Source organism: Trachurus japonicus, chromosome 8 (genome assembly GCF_045865225.1).
Source record: "Trachurus japonicus isolate A0001 chromosome 8, Traja_1.0".
NCBI lineage: Eukaryota > Metazoa > Chordata > Actinopteri > Carangiformes > Carangidae > Trachurus > Trachurus japonicus.
The window spans coordinates 25252619-25273675 of record NC_140914.1 but is presented as its reverse complement, the minus strand read 5'-3'; the positions used below and the strand labels follow the sequence as shown (position 1 = coordinate 25273675).

General features: G+C 43.0%; 1 protein-coding gene across 3 annotated transcripts in view; it reads right to left on the bottom strand.

Moving 5' to 3' along the window:
• Positions 1-589: 589 nt before the first annotated feature.
• Positions 590-21057, bottom strand: part of LOC146983391 (serine/threonine-protein kinase N1-like) — a 36405-nt gene continuing 15937 nt past the window's right edge. For 2 of the 3 annotated variants that reach the window (XM_085784942.1, XM_085784941.1), the window contains 21 exons: positions 16624-16924; positions 15377-15522; positions 15145-15265; positions 14037-14182; positions 12695-12908; positions 12411-12605; positions 12162-12271; positions 11656-11799; positions 11257-11332; positions 8585-8726; positions 8271-8361; positions 6811-6905; positions 6346-6418; positions 4953-5044; positions 4626-4802; positions 4451-4513; positions 4289-4365; positions 4034-4176; positions 2540-2647; positions 1870-1950; positions 590-1771 (listed from right to left, as the gene is read on the bottom strand). In XM_085784942.1, coding sequence (XP_085641068.1) covers positions 1568-1771; positions 1870-1950; positions 2540-2647; positions 4034-4176; positions 4289-4365; positions 4451-4513; positions 4626-4802; positions 4953-5044; positions 6346-6418; positions 6811-6905; positions 8271-8361; positions 8585-8726; positions 11257-11332; positions 11656-11799; positions 12162-12271; positions 12411-12605; positions 12695-12908; positions 14037-14182; positions 15145-15265; positions 15377-15522; positions 16624-16924 — 2799 coding nt within the window. In that variant the 3' untranslated portion in view covers positions 590-1567. Of the gene's footprint in view, positions 1772-1869; positions 1951-2539; positions 2648-4033; positions 4177-4288; positions 4366-4450; positions 4514-4625; positions 4803-4952; positions 5045-6345; positions 6419-6810; positions 6906-8270; positions 8362-8584; positions 8727-11256; positions 11333-11655; positions 11800-12161; positions 12272-12410; positions 12606-12694; positions 12909-14036; positions 14183-15144; positions 15266-15376; positions 15523-16623; positions 16925-20258; positions 20588-21057 lie in introns of those variants that run through there. The other variant, XM_085784940.1, reaches the window with a different exon arrangement.

Genomic DNA, 21057 nt, shown 5'->3' with positions numbered 1-21057 from the left:
TGAGACATCTGTGCAATCTGCTGAGTCAAAAGTTGTTTTTCTATGTTGGTAATTTCAACATTAATGAAGGATGTCTGACTAACGATGATGACTAATCATATGACACAAAGAAACGATTTTAAGTCCTGGTCGAGAAAATCAGCTGCAAACAGCTGTCGCCAAATTCTCCCTTCAGCATCAGTATATAGAGTTACAATAATAAGCAATATTGCAATGATGAGAGTGCAATAACATAATGAGCCTGGGAAGAAGAAAAATCATTCTCTTTCATGAGCTGTTCTCTGATCAGATGCTGTTCTCTCATACACAGGCTCAGTCGTCTTCCTCATCACTGATTTCCCCATCTCTGACAACACGGCCTCAAGAAGCTGCTAAATGGATGCAGGTATCTCAAAACTAAATTTACACTTGGACTTCTTCCCATTTTCTCCAGCAGAAAATCTAGACCACTAGACTGTAGCTGTGACATTATGTCGTCCATATCCAGATGCAGAAGTGTGCCTGTACATGTCAAACTATATTTCAAAATAAGAATTTGTTAGCAAATGGAAAAACAACCAGTGATGATAAATGACCAGTTGTGTCTGTGTTGGGTTCACATCTTTACTGAGTCACAGTTCCAACACGTTTCACCAGCAAACGACAGAAGAAGAAACAAACGGGGAGAAAAAAAAACTATAAATCACAAAAACAGAATTTGCAAAAACTTTTTGCCATTGACAAATGATTGTAGTTGTACTGACAGACAAACAGAGAGGACAGTGAAGAGGTGTCCTATATGATACAGACAAACAAACAGCACCTGCCCCCCCTCCCCTCTGACTTCCTTTGACACAGTCCACAGGCAGCTCTGAAAAATAAGCAGGTTTCTCTTTCCTCTTGCTCCCCCATGTGTTCATGAACAGGCGGTGCATGATACATTCATGACCAAGACACACACATACACACACAGACACACACACACTTAGCAGCAACAAACAGCAGAGATAAAGGGACAAGAGATTAGCAAGTGCAGGAAGAAGAGAGACAAACAGCTTGCCCTCAAAATAATCACTTTTCACTCTCCCACTCTGATTTTGAGGCTCTTGGAGCGTTTCAGTACAATCACCGATTCATATTTTATGCTTCTCTTGTGTTGCCAGGCGGGGCGAACAGCAGGATCCATCATCTCATCTTCCATTTGTTACATAATCTGGATTATCTTCCGTCATCATCACGACTTCCTCCTCCTCTAAAAGCCACTCCAGATAGTCTAGAGGTCAGCAGATCTGTGGCACTGTGTGGATGTGTGCGGCACACGATCAGACTCGGCTGATCCCCCCCCCCCCCCCCCCCCCCACGTTCACACACACACTCGGCCCAGCCAGTCCTTCATCCCGTCACAGACACAGACAGACACACACACAGAGACAGAGGACAGAGTGAGACAGTCCTCGCCTCCCGTCGCCATTGAGTCCAGCTCTGTCTTTTGCGGGACAGAGAGTCAGCCTGTGTTTCTTAAGTCTCCTCTCAGAGTCTGAGGCTGGCAGTGGGCAGCTAATAACCCTATGACCCCTGACCCCTGACCCTAGCAGAGGTCAGAGACATAGTCAAAATCCTTGAAGTAGTCCTGCTCCTTGCGGGACAGGGTGCGACGCTCGCGGGGCGGCGTGAGGGCAGGAGCCTCGGCCGTGAACTCCGTGTCGAAGTTGCTGACGTCTTCGTCTCCTTCGATCATCGGGACAAAGGGAGGCGGGACGTTCCTCTGAAGGAGAGCCTCCCAGTCCATTCCCTACAAGACGTATTTGGTTTTAAGCTTTAACATCAAGTTCAGGAATAATGAATATCAATAACAGGAATAATGAGAAGAGCTTTAAAACTCTGACTCACCCTGAAGAAAGGCTGTTTCTTGACTTCTTCAGCATCCTTCTCTCCAGAGCCCAGACGTCTTTCAGGGTTCCTTCTCAACAACTAAAAAACAACAACATCACTGATATGAGTGTGGGGTCATATACACAGCTTCAATTTGTATTTTTCCGACATATCCAGTAGAAACTAAAGGAATATCAGGTTTAAAGGGATAGTTCAACATTTTGGCAAATTCGCCAATTGCCATAATGCACATTCACCACGCTATGAGATAATAACGGAACGTTACGAGACAAATTTTTCGAGGTAAATTCATACAGAACCTGTCAAGGGCAGTTTTTCGGCAAGCAGTCTCTGCATTTGCCTCGAAAACAACTCTGTCTCGTAACGTTCCGTTATTATCTCATAGTGTGGTGAATGTGCAGGTCACAACTTGTCCACCAGAGCGTTTTGGAGTTGTTGGATTGTGTATTTGATGAGTTTGATGAGGGAAACCAAGAAATCCCATTAGACTCCGTAGCGTAGCTCTGAGCAGCTCACGGCTCTGCTCCGCCGTTCTAAAAATAGCTTGCACCGACAATTAAAAGTAACGAACCTACTCCTAAAACTATAGGGATTATGGCAATGGGCCAATTTGCCAAAATGTTGAACTATCCCTTTAAGTTAGCCAGGAGCAGAAGGCGATTCTCACCCGTCTCATGATGCCGATGGCCTCGGTGGAGAGGAAGCGAGGGTATCGTACTTCATCGTTCACAATGCTGTCGAAAACCTCCTCCTCATCATCACCAGGGAACGGAGACTGAGAGAAACAGACACACATTATTCTTCACTGCATTACAGTCTGTGCAAACTGCATAAATTGAAACACATGTAAAATATAAAACACAGTATAATAATTAGTGTCTGATTTAAGGTGAGCTCGGAGAAATTCTCCTCTTTCAGCAGACGAATGTGAAAACAGACTTCAAGTGTCAAATTCTGCACATTCATCATTCTGCACTGTGGAGCTCAAACCTCCAAGTAACAACAAGCAAAACACATTTTTGAGTGGAGTGGGGTTTTAATGATATATGTCAAATATTACAACTCTTTTTCAAATATGTGTTCCCCCCCTTCTGACACAGGTGGAGACAGAGTGCTGCTTGTTACTGTCAGACACCACCTGGAGCTCAAACTGAGTCTGTGCCCGAACCGAGACCAGACCATCAAGGCCAGTCCACGTCCCTCCTCGCCAGTTCAACTAGCTCAAACTCTCTGAACTCTGTTCGTTGTAAAATCTGGACCAAAACTTTATGTGTGTGAAAAAGAAGTTTTCTCTTCAGACTGATCACCACTCAGTCTGAGAAGAACATGAACAGTGAATGACCTACGACCTGTAGATTATTGAGAATGATTAAACCTTGACATAGCGTGCCTATTTTAACCAGTACTGACTTTCTGGTCATGTGAGGTTCATACACAACAGAGAGACAACAGACAAACAGACAACAGGCAACACAGGAGGGGATGTTAAACTGTTCATATGTGTTGAGACTGTTTATTATAAATGAGTTGAGATGTGAAATGGCGTGAACAAAAAAAAGTGAGTCAGCACTTTTCAGGACTATTTCATTTTTTAGATATTAGATATGAATACCAGGACTTTCTAAGCACTTTAGTGATTGTAAGTGCTTTATCTCTTACTCGAGACATGGTTGCACTTTTGTATTACTGTCGTACTACTGTATTGTATTTGTATTATTACTCTAAAAACTGAACTGTAAACTGAATGCTGCTATTTTATAACATGTTTTTGTTTTTATTTATTGTATTTGTACTAGGGAACATCTAAGTATGGGACAACGGATCATGAACTTGCATTGTCCCACCCCAAATAAAATTGAATTGAAATTGAATTTGAATTTTTATAACATTAACCACTATCATAAGATACACGTCTATGTTATGTTATGTTGACAGACTGTCTCTGACCAGTTGTATTCTTAGTGCCAATGTGTCTGTAATTAGGATTCCTATCAAGTTAGTAAGGCTGTTTCCTTAAATGTAAGTGTTGATTGTATTTACTTGTTACCAGGCTTCTTGGCCTTGATCTGGTTTGTTGGTAACACTCACAACTCAAGCAGTCAAGATGCATTTAATCTAATACTAATGACTGTATTTAAATTTCTAACTCTTGTATCCTCACCTCTCCAACCAACATCTCGTAGACCAGTACTCCGAGCCCCCACCAGTCGACTGCTCTGGTGTATGATGTGTCTGTCAGCACCTCTGGGGCCAGGAACTCGGGGGTCCCACAGAAGGTACTAGTCCTGTCCCCAAATCCCATGCCTTAGAGTGAGAGAGAGAGGTTGCTTAAGACATGCATTATGCAAATATAAAGGTCTTTTCCTCCTCTGACGTTGCACAAGGCCAATTTACCTGATGAATAATGGACACTCACCTTCTTTACAGAGCCCAAAGTCTGCTATCTTCACAAAACCCTCTGTGTCCAGCAGCAGGTTGTCCAGTTTTAGATCCCTGATAAGGAACAGAGTGGGATCAACTCCAGGTATAGGGTGTTGGGAGTGAGGGAGTGTGTATTGGAGAAGAGGCAGCTACTCACCGATACACAATCTTATGGTCATGAAGGAACTGCAGCCCCAAGACCACACAGGCCGAGTAGAACCTGTCAGACACACAGCAAACGGACGAGAAGTGAACACACACAGTAACACACACACAGTAAAGCAAACACATGAAGTTTCTTGTCTGTAACAGACACACACAGCAGAACTCACACAGCGCGTGGCTCAGAGAAGACGTCAGCGTGTATGTGCATCATGAGGTCTCCTCCTGCCGTGTACTCCATGACAAAACACACATGTTCTGGTGTCTGGAAACATGCAAACAGGTTGACCAGGAAGGGGTGGTGGGAGCCGTTGACGGTCTCAAAGATCCGCTTCTCACACATCAGACTGCGGACGGACAGAGGAGGGGGCGGGGTTTGCAAGCGAGACAGTAATTACTGAACAGTACCAGGTGTAATTATGAGGTGAATGAACTCGTGTTGTGCAGTAGAGACTTCGGTCGAGGTCGCCGTGTTCTGTGTCGTCAAGTACAGTTACCTCTCCACTTCATCCCGCGCTACGATGTCCCCCTTCTTCAGGGCTTTGATGGCGTAAAGGCTTCCTGTACTCTTGTACTCAGACAGCAGCACCTGGGGAGTCCAGTGAAAGCTTCTTTAATCACTTTGTTATTTACAGTAATAAAATACAAATGTTTAAAGGGTAAGGGTGGAAAACATTTCCAAAAAAAAGAACACATTAGTCCATCTTTCACCTGTGTGTAGCTGTCATTTACAACTCTATTTAGTCCTGTTCTATAAAAATAGTCATAAACGTTTAGTTTCATTTTAAAGAAGGCTCAGCAAGTTCCCAAAAAAGCTGGGCATTGTAGTTTTTAATCCAACATTACTTGAGCAGGAATAAGTTAGTTAGGTAGTTTCAGTTTATTTCAGATATGTAAAAAGAAATAAGAAATAATACAGTAATGGACAGACATAACAAATAAATACTTTACAAAGACAACACATGAAAAATTCATATCCGAAAAGGAGTGGGAAGAAGTGAAACTTATTTACTCCCACCCCTTATTCATAAATTAACTATCAAGCTTCCTTGTCATTATAACCTATACAATAAATTAATTTAGCTGGATTTATTCTAATATATTATCACTAATCTTTATCTCTCTTATCTCTAATATATAGACATATACATAAAGACGTGCTTTAAATAATAAAGGGATAGAATTACAGTAGCCTATTTCCATCTGGTGTGATGTCCAAGTTAAAGATTATTTGTATTAAGTATTTCATTTCATTTTGATTTATTCCATTCATGGTATACATACTACACATGGTTGCACATATTTACATAATGTACACATAGTCACCATAAATGAAAAGGAGCAGGATGAAGAAAAACTTATAGTACCTGCTCCTCTCTATTGTTATAATTGCATTGGCTTACTATCAACACCAATATTATACTCTATTATATTATAGATTATATTATCTATACACGATTCATCAGCCATTGATATTGGATCCGTCATCCGTCATTCAAACGTCTGAGACACGCACACACACACGGAGCTCGGTCTCGCCCCAAGCTTTGAATATCCCGCTCGCTCGATAACGACCAATCAAATTCGTTTTCCTTACTCAGGTAAAGTCGTGTTGCAGCTCGTGACAACTCGGCGCGACAAACAGGACAAACGGCCATTTCTGTACACCTTTAAGTGTCCTTTTAGCTCCGTTGTTGCTACAAGATGCTACAACCCTTGTTTTTCTGAGAATCAGGTGATATCTCTCTGTGAGTTCATCGGTACAAGCCCTTCAATTCACATTAGTCCTTTGATCTCATTGCATAAAAATATACCAAGGACAGTTTTAGTACTTGAACCTTTAAGTTAACAACATATGGGTTTAGTCTGTCTAGTATCTAGCATGAGTACCTTTCCGAAGTGGCCCCTGCCGAGCACCGCTATCAGCTTGAAGTCCTGCAGGCAGAGGGGGCCTCTGCTGGGTCTGAGATACAGATTATAGGCAGATTACAGATGATGCATGGCATGCAACATGACATATGCTCAGCAACATCAGAAAAACATACATCCCATATACCAAATATCCGTAGCATGAATGCAGTGTTTATTCTGTGTTTCAGCCACTGTTTCTTGACATATGCTCTAATCCACAGTAATGATGAGTTGGCTTCACCGTCGGGTGTTAAAAAAAGAAGTTACAACACCAGATTGTGTGTGGGGGTGTGATTCTGGTGTCAAGCTGTGTTGACCATATTGCAAAAAGATACGCTCAGGTATGGTTCCTATGTGTATATACGTGTGTGTGTGTGTGTGTGTGTGACAGAGAGAGAGAGAGAGAGAGAGAGGGAGAGAGAGAGGTCTTGTGTGTTTCTGCACCTGCGTAAAGAGTTCTGGGACAGCGATCTCGTTGGCTGCTCATGAACAGGGTGAACACCCGCTGTGGACGGGGGCTCGATGACCGGCGTCTGTTCCTGTGAAACACCACAGGGACGAAGAGGAAGGAGACGGAGGAGGAAGTGGGGACACCAGTGACATAGAGGGAACACGCCAACAACAGAGCGAAGGAGAAAGAGGAGAGACGAGGACAAAATGATTGCTAACATCTGTGACGACCTTCGGTAAAAGCAGACAAACAGACATTTATTGAAGCTCATCATGTGCGGCTGCCAGAGCCCCCGCTGGCCGAAAGCCTCGCTCCTCCCCTCTTCCTGTCCTCTCCACTCCTTCCTCACTGCTAATTAGTTCTCTAAAAAACATCAGAGTAATTAATCCCATAATACTTCAACCCCGTTGAACACACCATCTGCCACGGGCCCTCTCTCTGTGCTGGTCTAATTCTGTGTCTGTCTGTGTCTCCGGTCCCTAAAATTCAAATGTACTTCATTGGCAGGACCATAATTAAACAGTGCACTGCCAAAATATGTCGCACAAGGCGTGCCAATGTAAATATAATGATTCATAATAAGAAAAAAATATATTTGTCAGATTTCCAGAACTTTCAATATTGTTTTGTGGTGAAAATGAAGCAACCTTTATTAATGGATGTAGAAGGAAACTAAATGGTTGATTTAATTTTAACAGGCTTTCTCTCACACAGTTTGATGTCATGTTGAAATAGAAGCAGTGTCTGAAATCAAATGTTTGTGAGCAATAACAGATAAAAACTGATAATGGATTAAAAACTACCAGCAGCTGTATAGAATTAAAGTTGGCGTCTTTATTTTTTTGTTTTTTTAAACTTAGCTGGAGTTTTTAAACTATGAAAACCCACTTTTTGGAATTGCAGACATCTGGTAGATTTCAAAAAAGCACAAATAATGTATGAGGCCAGACCACATTATGACCCTCATGTATCAAATGTTGTTGAAAATAAAAGAGTCAGTTTAATATGAGACGAGATTTGAGAGCAGTGTGAATGTGCAACAAACAGCTGTGTCTTGATTTCCTCCTCTTTCTCAGTCTAGAGTACTTCCTCTCCTCTCTGCCATGTTATCGCCCTCTGCAGATTGTGGTCTTCACACTGGGAAACTAACACGGATTTGGCCTTGATCAAATTAAAGCTGCCCTCCATCCAATTATGTCTCATTAAAGCTGTCTCCCTGAGTTTTCAGTTCTGCGTTTCTCTGATTTTCTGTCCTCTTCTTTCGCCCCCTGTCTTCGATTTCACCTCTGTGGCCTATGACTGCAGCACTGTTCCCAAGCCAAAGGCTGCAGGTAGGAACGGAGCAAAGTAGTAACACGATAGTGTAAAGATTCCCATCTTTCCCCTGTCTGAAAATCCTCTGTCTGCTTCCCTTCCTCTTTGGCCTTCGTCCCTCTCTTCCCGCCTCACTCACCAAAGGAGCGGGTGAATCCACCACATCCCTCCTGATCTCAGGCTTAGGAGGAGAGTCGCTGTCCATACTCAGCTTCTCCACTGAGATTTCTCTGCAATGCAAACGTTTTTGATTTTAGGTTACAAAGGAACGACAAATTTATTCAAAACTGTGGAGGAAAATGATCAAGTGGTGTGCATAAATCCACGCTATTGTGGATTTAAAAGTTACAGCAACAAATATTTTTCAGTATAAAACGGTGCCTAAATGAATGATCTTAAAAACTATTCAAATTCAAAAACTGCACAGTAAAATACACACAGTAGGTTACGTACCCTGTGCTGTGTGTGAGTGTGTTGCTTGTGAAGCTGGGTGTATAGGCAGGTGTGTTGCTTCCACTGGGGATGGCGTTTCTCAGCAGGCGGACCCAGGTAGCGATGTCCACGTTCATCTGACGAGCGCGCAGGAAGGCCTTACCTGAGACACACACATAGTGGATAAGTTAAACACATTAAAGGTCAGACATTACAATGACCAATCATCTCTGTCTGAGTGAATCCATTCATGCAAACAGCAGCAGCACCTGATGAAGTCCTCCTAGCTTTAATGAGGGGAGACAGCTGCACCGTTGCATGACCTGGGTTTGTTTTTGCTGTGATGTTTATAATCCCAGTTCCAGAGAGAACCAGAAGCCATTAACACTTTATCTGAACGGAGCAGGCATTAAGCATGGCGTGCAGGATGCCAGTTTGTTGTTCAAGTAAGTTAAGTGGTTTCTATTTTATCTGTATTCACAAGTGTGGTCTTTCATTTTGAAAGCATTATTTCTTCACTTCACTTTCAGATTTTGTAAAAACCCTGCTCTCTCTCTCTCTCTCTGCTCGAGCACAAACTCACTCAGCTGCTCGACCTGTTTGCCTGCACTCGTAACGACTGTGTTTTGTTCTGTGGTTCAGCTCATGTCCTTCCCCTCGCACTCTGGCTGCTTCTGTGCACTTCCTTTTCTGCGCTCAGATTTTTGAGAAATGACCCTGCATGGCATGAAGTCAACTATTGAAATCATCACTGCCTCATTGCCAGTCAGTTCTCTTAACAGGATCCATTATATTGTATTACTGTATTGTATTGTATTGTATTATGTGTTATCGTCTGTCATCATATTTAACTGCAGCATGTTGGGGTGTGGGAGGTGGATTCTCTGTTCGCCCAACCCTAATTGCTCCATGAGAAGAAACCAGAGTAAAACTTATTCCAAATCAAATATGTAAATCCACTGTGGTGATTCCTAAGAGGAGTAACTGAACAACAACAACATATCTGCACCATGGGTATATACATCCATGATGACATGCCTGGCTTTCAAGTGTTGATTACTCCTCATTATGCAAATATTAGGGAACAAACAATAGAATGGAAATGTTGTCTCTCTGTTATCTGATATGATAACAACTACTACTATCTGTTAACAGCACTATTTAACTAGGAACACGTTGATAAAGTAGGAAACAAGGTAATTTCTATAATCTTAAACTTTTTTTTTTTTTTTTTTTTACAAAAACATAATCAGTGAGGTCAGACATTTCTGTAAAAAAGGTTCTTAAAGGGATAGTTCAACATTTTTGGCAAATTGCCCATTGCCATAATCACTATAGTCTTAGCAGTAGGTTCGGTACCTTTAATTGTCAGTGCAAGCTGTTTTTAGAACGGCGGAGCGGAGCAGAGCTGCGAGCTGCTCAGAGCTACGCTACGGAGGCTAACGGGATTTCTTGGTTTCCCTCATCCAACTCATCAAATACACAATCCAACAACTCCAAAACACTCTCGTGGACAAGTTGTGACCTGCACATTCACTGGATGCATATTTGGCTGCTCATAATTTCTCTGGATTTGTTAAAAGGGTGTAGAAGAGTAATGTGCTCAGCTACATACAGCTTCATGTCATGCATGAGTTAAAGGACCTCACTGTCTGGATCTGTTGATTTTTATTGGAAAACTATGTATTATTGGATGCCTCCTACAGACCTTTGATGTCACAACTTGGAAAGACTGAAAAATAAGATGCAAGATGTGGTGAGGCTCTCCTGACACGACCTATCGTCACTCATGAATTAATCCTGGTTGATGCAACGTCAGAGCTGAGAGAGCAGCCGGTCAATATAGCAGATGCCCTGAGCTGTGCATCCTGGTTAGCTATCAGGCGGAAAACAAGCAATAAGTCCACAAAATAATAATAATAAATGTTGTGTATTACACTTTCACTTTTACTCTGCAGGGGTGAGAGCAACACACTGGTAAGTGGACAGAAGGGGCTGAAACTGAACCAACAACCCTCTGATTAATGAGCCATCAACTCAATCTCTTCAGTTCCATCTACTCACACATTGATCTGTTTCTCTCTCTTGACTAACTGAAGTGTTGATCCTCTCCAACAGAGCACCTACTATTGTGTGGAAGCCTAGTGATTCCCATTCTACTTTCGACTGGTCTTTGGTTAAAACTCATTGTGTCATTCATTTGATTTAAAATGACTCTAATATCTGAAGGCTCATCACTTTTAGCTCTTCAGTCATCTAGCCTACTACATTTACAGTGAAAAAATTCTGAGTTTGATACCTGAGCCTGGGGCCTTTCTGTGATAAGTTAGTGTATTCCCCCTGTGCATGCATACAGTATGTTCTCTCCAGTGCCCTGTCCAGAGCCCCCTCCCACCATTGCCCTGTGTCAGCTGGGACTGGCTCCAGCCGCCCGAGACTGATAAGTGGAGTGTAGCTAATGAATGGATGAATGAATGAGATCAGCAGATCAGCAGAACTATGAGAGACTCCGGGCGAGGAAACAATTTCAGAAGTCAATTAAAAAACCATGAACTGCCTTTCCTTGAAGTCAGAATTCAGGTTTTGAGGTTTTCTTTCCCTGACAGAAAGCCGTCCTCTATATTTCAATCGGTGGCTTTGTGTTTGTGTGTTTGTGTGTTTGTGTGTGTGTGTGTGTGTCCACCTGAACATACCGTGTTGCTTAGAGAAGACTTTCTTCTGCCTCTGGAGTCGTCGACCTCTCTCTATTACTGGGTTAAAGAAGGTCACCTGAAACAAAAAGTACATACAGTTTACTTACATACATATACAGGCCCTTCCCATCTTATATGACTGCTCCTGTCCTATATGTGTGCGATTAATGTTTTGTGTGTGATTGTGACTGTGATTATTGATTTTTAAGGCATGTAAATATTAAACTATGTATATATTGTTTAGTATTGACACTGTATATACATATATATGTCTGTTTTTTATTTTATATAGGGGGTTATATTACAGTATTATAATAATATCTGTTTTTGTGGAATCACTGTAACAAGATTACTAAAGTATGTTGATTCTGATTTTCTGTGGCTGTGTGTGTCCGGTACCTCGGCCAGCAGCAGTCCCTGTGGCTCCAGTTCCAGCTGGACTCTGTGTCTCTGGTTGTCCAGGAACTCCTCCAGCTTCAGGTACTTCAGAGCGCACAGGGATCGGTAATCTCTCCAGTACACTGCTATCTCCATCTCTCGGGACTAATCACACAAAACACAACAGAAATGCAACATGAACACTTTTTCACTCATCCAGAAACAAACTTTTAGACTAGACAGACTAAAGTTCGAAGTCTGTGGTTCTGCCTCTGGAATACAATTACAGAACCAGGCTCCAAGCTAGAGACACTCCTCTGGCTAAAAAAAACTCTGTGTCAAGGGCTTATTGTTGCTGGCTTTTATCTTTAAATAATTATAATAATAACACAATTAACATTTGTTGTGCATTTACTTATTTACATAAACTTAGTGCATAATCATCAGCTCATTTACATTTTTTCTCAGTTTTCCCACAGTTTAAACTCTCTCTAAATGTAAAGGACTGCAGGTCTGCTGTATCTTACCCTCTCCAGTTCAACAGTGAAGGTCTGATCCCAGGCCTGCTCTCCACCTGTTTTCCATACCGTCTGACCCACAACTGTGTTCTCCAGCTTCAGCACAGCGCTCACCTCCGCTGTAAAACATAAACACAAGCAGGACTGTTAACAATGCACAATATAAAATATATAACAGAAAAGATATACTGTATACACTGATGACAACAAATGTTAATATTTTGGAGGGATGTCTAAAACAAGATGAGGCACACTCACTGGAGAGCTCATCAGTCTTGCCGGGGATCTTAAGGCTCATGCTGCTGGTGCTGCGGCTGTAGAGGCCACTCAGTTTGAAGGAGGAACGTCCGTCTCCCAGAGAGTGAGAGGGAAGAACCACCGGCGTACCTCTGCTCCGCCCTGGGATGACCTCCAGCAGCCCGACACAGCCCAAAAGACGCACCTGAAGAGTACCTGGGCAGAGGATAGGAGTCAAATTAAATACCTCCACATTTACAGACAAACGTACTGTGGTCAAAGATACATGTTAGTACTGTTTCTACCTGTGAGGGGTGAGGGTTTGATCAGGGTGCTGTACTGGTTGTGGACATAGGGGGTGCTGTGACGGGAGCTGAAAGCCGAGGACGACGCCAGCACCAGCTCCTCCTTGATGAGGCAGGCCTTGGGGTGATCCTCGGGGAGCTCCAGCAGCCTCTGCTCCAGAGAGCAGCGCAGCAGGTCCAGACGCTGGGATGACTCGCTCAGACCACACTGAGCCTGCAGAGTCAACAGTATCACAAACAGGAAGAAGTGAATTATATGCACACGGCAAAACTATGTGAGACAGTATAACTAAAGAAATATGAATAATATCAGTAATGTAAACATGTACAAAAGAAAAGTCACCACTTGGATTTAACTAAGCTAAGAGGTAAGAGCCTCCCATTGAATAATTACTGTATGGATGATTATGTTTCAGCTGGCAACATCTTATCTAACCCTAACTACAGTCTCATTTCTTAAACGACCATGTTGGAAGAGACACATCCTGTGGTCGTGGAAAAGAGGTTAATCTGTTTCAGAAGGGTCAAATTATTGGCATCAAGCATCTAAGGAGATTTCTGAGACTACTAAAATTGTGTTAAAACTGTCCAATGCAATATTAAAAACTGGAAGGATAGTGGATTGGCCACCACAGAGTCCAGACCTTAACCATATTGAGAATCTTTGGGATGTGCTGGAGGAGAGGTCCAACTCACAGATCATCAATACAAGATCTTGGCGAAAAATTAATGCAACTCTGGACAGAAATAAATGTTGTGACATTGCAGAAGCTGATTGAAACGATGCCACAGCAAATGCATGCCGTAATCAAAGCTAAAGGATGTCCAATGAAATATTAGAGTATGTGACTTTTTGTTTTGGACGGGACAGTTGTTTAACTTAGCATCAAGACTGAAGAGAGGACGCTTCTGTCCAAAAATAATAGAATCTGCACCTGTAAAACTGTGAAATGACTACCTACCTTACAATCACAATTACAGTTTAAAATGTGGAGTACTATCTTTTTGGTGAGTGTCAACAGTGCTGTGAGTATCACTGATGCTCCAGTGGGAAAACTGACTGAACTCATCAGGGCTCTTCTTTAAACATTTTCAAGGACCCAGCACAGCACAGTCTGAGACACGGATCAGTGTTAATAACTTTAACAACACAAAGAATCGCTAGGATGAGAATGAGCAGACTGTGAGAGAGTGTTGACTGAGTGGTCTTTTCTAAATGATGCCGTCTTTGCAGTGACTACAGACTGTATTACAGACTATGTGGTGGTCTGTGGTGCTCAGCCTATCCATGGGAATCCTGTATTATGTTTTAAACCGTGTTATCTCTCCTCCGTTCACTGACCTCAGCCATGGCCTTCTTGTCTTGGACCTTTCCTGCCCCCAGCAGCCTCAGCATGTTCTTGGCTCCCTCGGCCATGGCGTGCTCCACCCGGTAGTGATGCCACAGCTCCTCCACACGTAGCTCCACCCCACACATGTCTGGCTTACCTGGTGCACAGTGTCGACTTTAGTACATAACATATAAACAACAGTAACACACAAAGAAGATACAGTGAGGTTTGTAGCTCATTGTGTATTCAAGTCTTTTTTTTTACTATATTTTTGGGGCTTTTTGCCTTTAATTGACAGGATGGTTGACAGAGACAGGAAATGGGGAGGCAGAGAGAGGGGGAATGACATGCAGCAAAGGGCCACACACGTGTATGTGTGTGTATGTGGGGGTGTACAGTCAACTGTCTTCAGCAGGTAGTAAGATAAGATATACAGATGCACCGACTAACTGTCAGTTTGCAGCTGTAGTGGCTGAAAATGATGCTAATGAGAGTTAACCAAAACAATGAAGTTGTGATTTGTAAAAATGAATTACTGAACAAACAAAAGCTGTGGCATTCACGTTAATATATATACAGATTAAAGCAGCTGGATGAAGAGGGCATGTGGAGAAAATGAAGGAGAATGGAGAGAAAACTGACTCCTGTGAGAGCCATGTGTTGAAATCAGTCAGCTTGTTGTCCTTTCCTTTCCCACTGCTGCTCTTTCTGCTGCTCTGAGCTTTGTTTTCCCTCCCTGCTTATTCCCTCTTTCATCTCTGACTCCTTCCTTCCCTCCACTTCGCTCTGTCGTCATCTCTGACTCAGTCCATTCAGTCTTACTCCCTTCCTGACTCCCTGCGTGTGACCGGCCCCCTCTCTAACCTATGGTAAATGAGGCATGGCTTTTAGTTGTTGGGCAACATCAAGGGGATGCAGGAACATCAATAAGGCTCTAACCTGGGAGAGCGAGAGGAGGGTTGTAATGGTGTGTGTGTGAGCTGAGAGACTGTATACTGTTAAGTTCTAAAGTAAGAATTGATCCACCGGCATCATAAAATATGCAGTGAGTAAAAAGCTGAAAGAGTGGCAGGTGGGATGAAAGAGGAAGAGGGAAAAAAACAAGGGAATGATGGGTACTTTGGTTCTCCTCTGACTGCTCTGTGGCCTGCATGGCCTTTCGGATCTGCATGCGGATGATGTCGATCTTGGTCTTGCTGTCCTGCAGCATCTGTTGAGCTGACTGGAGAAGCTTCTTGTCCTGTGGAGGTGAAATAGAAAACAAGAAAGATCAGAGAGAGACCCAGCGTTACAGAGTCTACAGTGTAGTGAAGCCAGTGCAGTAAATAAGAGTTACAGCTGAGTTGAGTACCTTGCTGCCGCCGTTGACATAGATTGGAATCATGTTTTCTGCTCCCTGTTTGACCTTCAGCTCAATGTTTAGCTGCCTTTCCAAAGCTGCGATGCGGTGCTGATTGGCCGACGTCCGACTGACCGACCCAGGAGACTGAGGGGTATCTGGACAAGGGAAGACATGGGAGGGTAAGAAAACATTTTTCTTCTCTCTCTCCCTCTCTCAATAATACTTAACTATGTGTTGCCAACTTCTCTGGTATACCACTTTATGTCCTGAGTTCCCCTTGCACACAAACTCTCCTGCATTTTGTATAAAATCATTAAATGGTTTCCAAATTTCCTCGTAAACATCTAGTTTGTTTAGTGTTTGGACCAAGTCCACACCGTAATGCATTGTAAATAAAGGAAGTGTCCATTTGTCTTTCGCTCTATTGCAGATAATGCTTATCGAATTAAACATAATCCACATCTTTTCCGGTAATAACAATGACTGTGTTTGAAGTACAACTCTTTTTTAACTACAAGGTCGGCAAATATATGAAAATCACTTTCTCTTTTGCTGATTCATTGATCTAGCGCCAGCATAAGGGTGTTGTACGGTATCATATGAAAAAACATAGGGTGGATTGCTGAGGAATTCAGTGCAGTCTTTCATGCCCACATTAAACACCTGCAAAACTAATGACATTCCTGTGAGTCTCAGCTGGACCTTGTGTATTCTTCTAATTAGAAAATGTTAGCATGCTAACAAGCTAAACCAAAACGCGACACCTGCTAAATATCAGCAGCATCTTAGCATTGTTACTGTCAGCGTGTTAGCAGGTGAGAATTTCGGCTGACCTCAGAGATGTACGACTGTGCGTTTAGATTCTTGGTTTTTAAAGTTTGTTTTTTCACAAGACTAAACACACTCTTTATTAAGACAGTCCCTGTAAACTGCAAAGCCACAATGTGTTAATGTTAGTATAGATCAACTGGAATTTATTACTCATCTAAGTTTTTTTTTCCAGCGAACTGAAACTAACGCCTGCAGAGACGACTGCACATAAATTAAAAAACATCATACATACTCTGCAAATTGGTCATCACTAATGTTAAAAGTGCTTGTGATGTGCAGTGATGAGATAAAACATGCAGATCGACTGGTTTGATCTTTTGGTGTAAACCATGAATAAATAATGGTGTCATAAATATGTTCTAACTGCTTCAAAGAGCGCACAGTGGCACGGTCGCTCGTGAACCACTTCTCCTTGGATACTCTACCTTTGTTGTCATCAGGGCCTTTGACCACAATGTGGGCGTCGAGCTCCTGCAGCTGAGCGTGGAGGGACTCCAGCTTACGCTTGGAGCTGCGGATCTGCGAGTCCACCTGCTGGGCATTCCTCTTGTCGGTGGTAGCCCTGCGCAGATTCTCCGCTCCCTCCTTGATCTTCAGCTCCTTGCGGATCTCCCGGCGGATCCTCTCTCGGTGCTCGTCCAGGCGCTGCTGCACACTTGAGTCTGAGAAGTCAGAGTTTTGGTCCAGACCGAGCTGCTGGAGCACTGACAGCCCACCTGGGTCACTCTGAAGGAGAGAGAGGGGGGGGTTAAGACCAAAGCCAAAAAAGGAGAGGGACGTAGTGGTGGTATATCAGAGAAGGTCAAAGGAAATGTTGTAACATATGAGGAAATTAGTACAAACTATATTTAGCCTACTGCGCATTTGGGGGATTTTCAATTTGAGCTCAAAGAGAAACTGATTGTAAAGATGACATCTCCAGCCGACAGCTGCTGGACTGTATTACAGACAACAGACAAAGCTTGTAACAGTCATCCAGACAGAGTGAAGCACAAGGGATGAAAGGAGGTGAAAACAGCAACTCTGTGAGTGAACTGAAAACATGTGAAACCTGCCGATTGAGCTCAGGCTGCGAGGCAGCAACCCAGCAGAGGCTGCGCTTAAATGTGTAAAGAGCTGAGTGCTCACATCAGCTCTCCTACTGATCAACACTAATCAGATTACAGCAGATTAGAACAGCATTAATACAGACGAAAATCAATCAGGGTCTCGTCTGCCTCTGGATGGGTCACAAGAAAACGTACACACGTCGACTGTATGTGTTGATGTGTCCAAAAATGTAACACAGATGTGCAAAAATACACACACAAAGCTGTGCAACTGGTGCTGCATGCAGCGTGATTTTTGAAGTAAAACCTGATTATTCACAATTAACTTAAAGGTCCAGTCAGTAAAATGGGGGTAAAACCGTGATATCTACCATTCAGATTCTAGTTTGCAGTGTTCACTCACTCGCTCGCACTCACCCCTCCCGTCGGCCTCCGAGGACAAAAAAACTTGTTTACCACAACTGGGACAACTGGGACTATTTCAGGAGCATGGAGCGATGAGGTGAAGATCTAAACCATTGTCTGTCTTCTGTCCTTCCACCTTCTTCTTCATTGGTTTATACATGCATTCTCTGGCTGGCTGGATTTTCCATTCAGGCTGCCGTACAAACATGGCGGCACAATATGGCGACACTCTCTAAAGGAAGACCCTTGCTATATGTATATATAAAAGGAGAATTATAAGGCTACTAAAAACCAAATGGATTTTATTTTATAGCGATTATACACTTATACAAATGTATTTATGGGTAGTATATTCAGATGTTGCCAATAAACCCGGCCAATTATTACACACTGGACCTTTAATGCCTCTGGTTTAAACAGAAAACAGAGCTTCCATGCTTCCATTGAAAGAAGAAGTGGAGAAAAAAAGAGAAGATACACAAGTCAGTGACACAATATTGTGATTGCAAAACAAATAAAACAAGATGAGAAATTAAATTTCATAAGCTTATTTTTTTCTTTTTTCTTTTTATTGTGGTAGCAGCCCTTTGTTGTTCCTTTCCCATGTTACCATTGTTAGCCTGGTTAGCTGTTGTCGTTGCACCATGTGTGACTTAAGCACTACCTACCTCGTGATTTGACACGTTACCCAATGTTGTGGTTTGAATCACATAGAAACATACAAATGGCTGAGGTCAGAGAATTACTCATGGGTTTTGATAGTCTGCTCCTTTGTCATCAACACAACTGGAGCCATAAAACTGACACAGCTAACACTAGCTAAACCCCTTTCCTTTATATGACGTGGGGGGAAAAACCAACACTGACTGTGTGGAGGAGATCTATGACTCAGCAGGTGCTGATATACAGTAGCCTAGGATAAACAAAAAGTTAATCTAGTTAGAATCAATGCTAACTTTAGCAGGTTTGTCTAACTAGCTTCAACTCAATAGGTCCTTGCAAATGTTGAATGTTGTAAAACGACGGATGTCTTAAACCAAAACTTGTTAACAAAGGTGAACAGTAACTATAAAGACATATGACACCCTCCAGTCAGTGGTGCACCACTGAGACAGTGCAACATTCACAGTTTGATTCGTGGCCCTGGAAACTTTGTTGCATGTACCACCTTCTCTTGCTGCTTTTGTTTCTTTGCTCTTTTTCCATTGTTTTCTGTAAACTGTCAAATAAAAGGCAAAAATGATCTTCCATTAAACATTTAAAATGAATTGCTCCATTGAAAAACTACAAAAGTTACAAAGAAATGACCCTGAATAATATTCACATTAACCTTATCTCCTGAGAGCAATGAGAGTTTCCTCATGTTCCTTCTAACCCGGGTACAAGGCTCTCATGCCATGGGGGGGGGGGGGGTTAACGCAAGACTGGGGACAAAATAATGTGAACACCAGCACAAACACAACCACACTACAGGTCCTTATAGTCACCATCTTCGACACAGTCTTAACTGCTCATTTAAGGCTTTACAACAGAATACTGAATCTTTCAGTGCATTTAGTAGTTGTTTATGTCAATGTCTCCAGCCCATGTACTTTTTTACATTACCATATAATCTTCATAAACGTATAGAGCCTGGAGGTGTCACCATGCATTCATTTGATGTTGTGATATTAGATTTTCTCAGATCATAATGCACACACACACACTCGGAGGACTTGCCCCCCCTTCCCCACCCTCGAGTATAATGACGGGGTGTTCAGGGCCTTTCACTGCACCGTGCAGCCAGCCATCCAGCTTAGCAGATCTGATTACAACTTCTTAGGTCTCTGTGTCCATCCAGCTACATGCAGGCTGGGGCTACAGCTCCGCTCTCATTAAAGCCATAATCCATCTGCAGCACAATACAGTACAACAGTCAGGCAGGGCCCGAGCAGCCAACCAAACCACATGGAAACAGGCCCAGTGCTTGCAGGATTTTAACTGCTGCTTTAATGCAATGTTATGTCATTGCACAACTCTGAGGCAATCTAATTGAACATGTTTCTCAAACGGGTACTAGAACAAGGTCATAAAGAGGAATAACACTGCAGAAATGTGTTATTGTAAAGTTTTGAGAAACTCTGACAACTTCTTTCAGTTTTTGAAAGATGTGAACAGAGGTAGACATCGCTGACTGTGACATGAACATGTACACATTTCTTGATATGAGCTGAGAGGTTTCTCAGTGTGAGCAGCAGCAGCAGCAGCAGCAGCAGCAGAGGCCAGAGCCATTCAAGGCAGAAGAGAGAGCAGAGGCAGCAGCACACCATGAACGACAGGAAGGGAGAGTTTGTACCGTGACGCACTCCTGCTCCACACAATACAACTTAATCCCTAGGTGTTTTACAACAAAGAACCTCTGGAGCGAGGTGTAAGACAGCTCGCACAGCGGGGCAGAATCACAACAGCACACAGGAATGAAAACTCGCAAGTGCTTTTGCTGTCAGATAGGAGATGTTTTTACAGGAAGCGAACGAGGAAGCCGACAGAAAAGAGAAGGGCCACAGTAATGGATTGAAAAAGAAACACGGCGGCCATGTTGAGGCCTGCTGACTGCAGTTGCCTACCGAAGACTCTGTGTCAGTCTGCTCAGTGGGTACCAGGGAATCAGGGGGTTGATCCCCTGGCAGGTCCTCCGGTACGTCCTCACTGGCCATGTTTGGCCTCCCTCTGGCTTCACTCCCTGGCCCCCTCCTCCCTTCTGTCCCCTGTCACACACACACACACACACACACACGAGCTATCACACACTGACAGCAGTGCCAATCAGGCAACACCAAGTGCTATTCCTGCCTCCTCAAAATCCAGGATGTCCTTCCCGCCAGGAATCAAAAGCCAGGCTAAATCCGGAGCGAGTGAACGTAGCGGAGGAGAGGAAGAGAGAACGGCATACACTGAGCCCCACCTCGCTGCTTCCTGTTCTGCTCTTTGCCAGATAGAGACTGGGGCGTCATGCACTTTGTACGCACACACACACACACACACACACATTCGGGTGGTTTTGTAAGTGAGAGAGCTCGCAGCCACTCTGCTTCCTGCTACTGGGTTTCCAGTGCTGAGAGACAGGCTGTTGTGATATACTGTGGTCATATTAAAGTGAGTGTCAGACCATAAATATCACTTGGTGTATGTCCGTGGATGTACAACATGTACATACATGTATAAATATATATATACTGTATATATAAATACATATGCACTGCTATTTCTCTTTTTTTTATCTGTAGGTCTGTGTTTGCTTGTAAATGAGAAGTGGTGAAAAAGTAAACCACACTGAGAGAAGAGGTCAAAGGGCACAACAATACCACTGTGAAGCACAAGATGGATCCTCTACTGGAGGGGACTTGACATCCACAGGAGTTGTAT